Source organism: Aplidium turbinatum, chromosome 8 (assembly GCF_918807975.1).
Source record: "Aplidium turbinatum chromosome 8, kaAplTurb1.1, whole genome shotgun sequence".
Lineage (NCBI taxonomy): Eukaryota > Metazoa > Chordata > Ascidiacea > Aplousobranchia > Polyclinidae > Aplidium > Aplidium turbinatum.
This window is the reverse complement of record NC_137479.1, coordinates 25,248,173-25,249,780: the sequence shown is the minus strand read 5'-3', so window position 1 is coordinate 25,249,780 and position 1,608 is coordinate 25,248,173. Positions and strand designations below refer to the sequence as shown.

Below are 1,608 nucleotides of genomic sequence, written 5' to 3'. Positions count from 1 at the left end.
TGTGTGAAATCAAAATTGTCACTGTTTTCGGAATGAGCAAATGTAGAACATTTATCAAATATTTGGGATCATCTCATGGCATGCATTATTGCATATCAATTCTAATGATTGACAAAACCGAGTTTGGATGAAGGTAGCAATACAATGTCCGTGGAGCACTTCACAGTGTAAAAGCAGTACAGGCAAAAAAGTACATGATAAAAACATTATACTAAAAAAAATAAATACCAAATTTTATGTAAAAATTATCACAATCCTAACAGCGCCATTACTTACCCAATAACGACAGTGGAGTGATAAAAATATAACAAGTTACCAAACCCAGTATTAAACAAGAAATAAAAACAGTTACAATTGTTTTCTTTTAGGCTTGATTGGTTTATTAAAACAATTGGAAAAGAGTTGATCAATTTCTTTATCATCATCAAGTTGTTGTGCATGTGGTATGATGTCATCCATCATTACACTTTCAAATTCAACTATAGTTTTTTCAGGCCTTTGCTTTGCAACTGATACAATATGATTTGGATCTACCAAGCATTCTTCAAATGCCCAATCGTGTTTAAGCTTACCACCACTGAAGAGTACAGTATCACAAACACTATGAGAATACATTAATGGGGAGCTGATTTTAAAACTTAAAGAAAGCAATGGATAACTTATTCCAGCACCAAGAGCTTTAACATAACTTTCTTTCAAACACCAATGTCGATAAAATGCTTCCATCTGAGCTTTAGAGTCATTAGATGATTTGATATATTTCCATTCTTCTATTGTAAATTGTCGTGTCATCACTTTAAAAAACTCTTGTACATCCCCATGACTTTCTCTCTTATCCATTACATCAACGCCAATGTTAGCTAGATCTGTGACAACAACAACATAATCCCCCTGATGAGATACATTAAAGCTGATATTTTCACAATGAAAACGATCAAGTATTGGCTTGGATCTGTCACCACGCAACAGTTTCAATTGTTTCCATGAAATTCCAGTTGATAAAACAAGTGCATATCTCAAAAGAATTCTTCCAGCAAGGCAGTGTTTAGCGTCATCCTTATAATTAAAATCAGCTATTCGTTTTCTTTCTTCTTTTTGAATGCATTTACCAGCATAAATCCACTCTGATTTTGATGGTAGCCATGCTGCAGTGTTACAAGCAAACCTTAAACTTGATTTCATGGTAGCTTATAAACTTAGCTGAATAAATAAAAACTGCAATCCTTGAGCCCTTTTTGGAGAACTTGGTTACTGGTTAGTAGGTTGCAAGTACAATAGACAGTAAGATTACACAAAAACAAATACTAGGCTGCAATCAGTTATCATAACACATCACTTTTCACTCTACCAAACCTTACTAAACGATAATCACTTTTCACTCTACCAAACCTTGCTAAATGATAATAATAATTTTTCTTGCTCTGCAACAGCTAAGGTCTTTAGTTCAGTTTATGTTTTTCTGCTGGCAAATAAACAACTTCAAACAACAATAATCTTTTTTAAACTTTGTATCTTGTTTAATACGTATTATGTATCAAATCAACCTATATGTTCAAATTGTACCCAAGTGAGGCTGTCTTCTATAGCCTTGCCGTGGGTTGCATGACT

The 1,608-nt window shown here is 33.5% G+C and overlaps 1 protein-coding gene across 1 annotated transcript; it reads right to left on the bottom strand.

Moving 5' to 3' along the window:
* On the bottom strand, positions 1-1,182 carry LOC145775984 (L-aminoadipate-semialdehyde dehydrogenase-phosphopantetheinyl transferase-like). The gene has a single exon (XM_082587395.1). It carries the CDS (start codon positions 1,180-1,182, stop codon positions 349-351), a length of 834 nt encoding a protein of 277 aa, XP_082443521.1. The 3' UTR covers positions 1-348.
* Positions 1,183-1,608: the final 426 nt, after the last annotated feature.

Excerpts from the sequence above, each read along its gene's own strand:
- LOC145775984 (XM_082587395.1), bottom strand. The coding sequence starts at position 1,182 with ATGAAATCAAGTTTAAGGTTTGCTTGTAACACTGCAGCATGGCTACCA.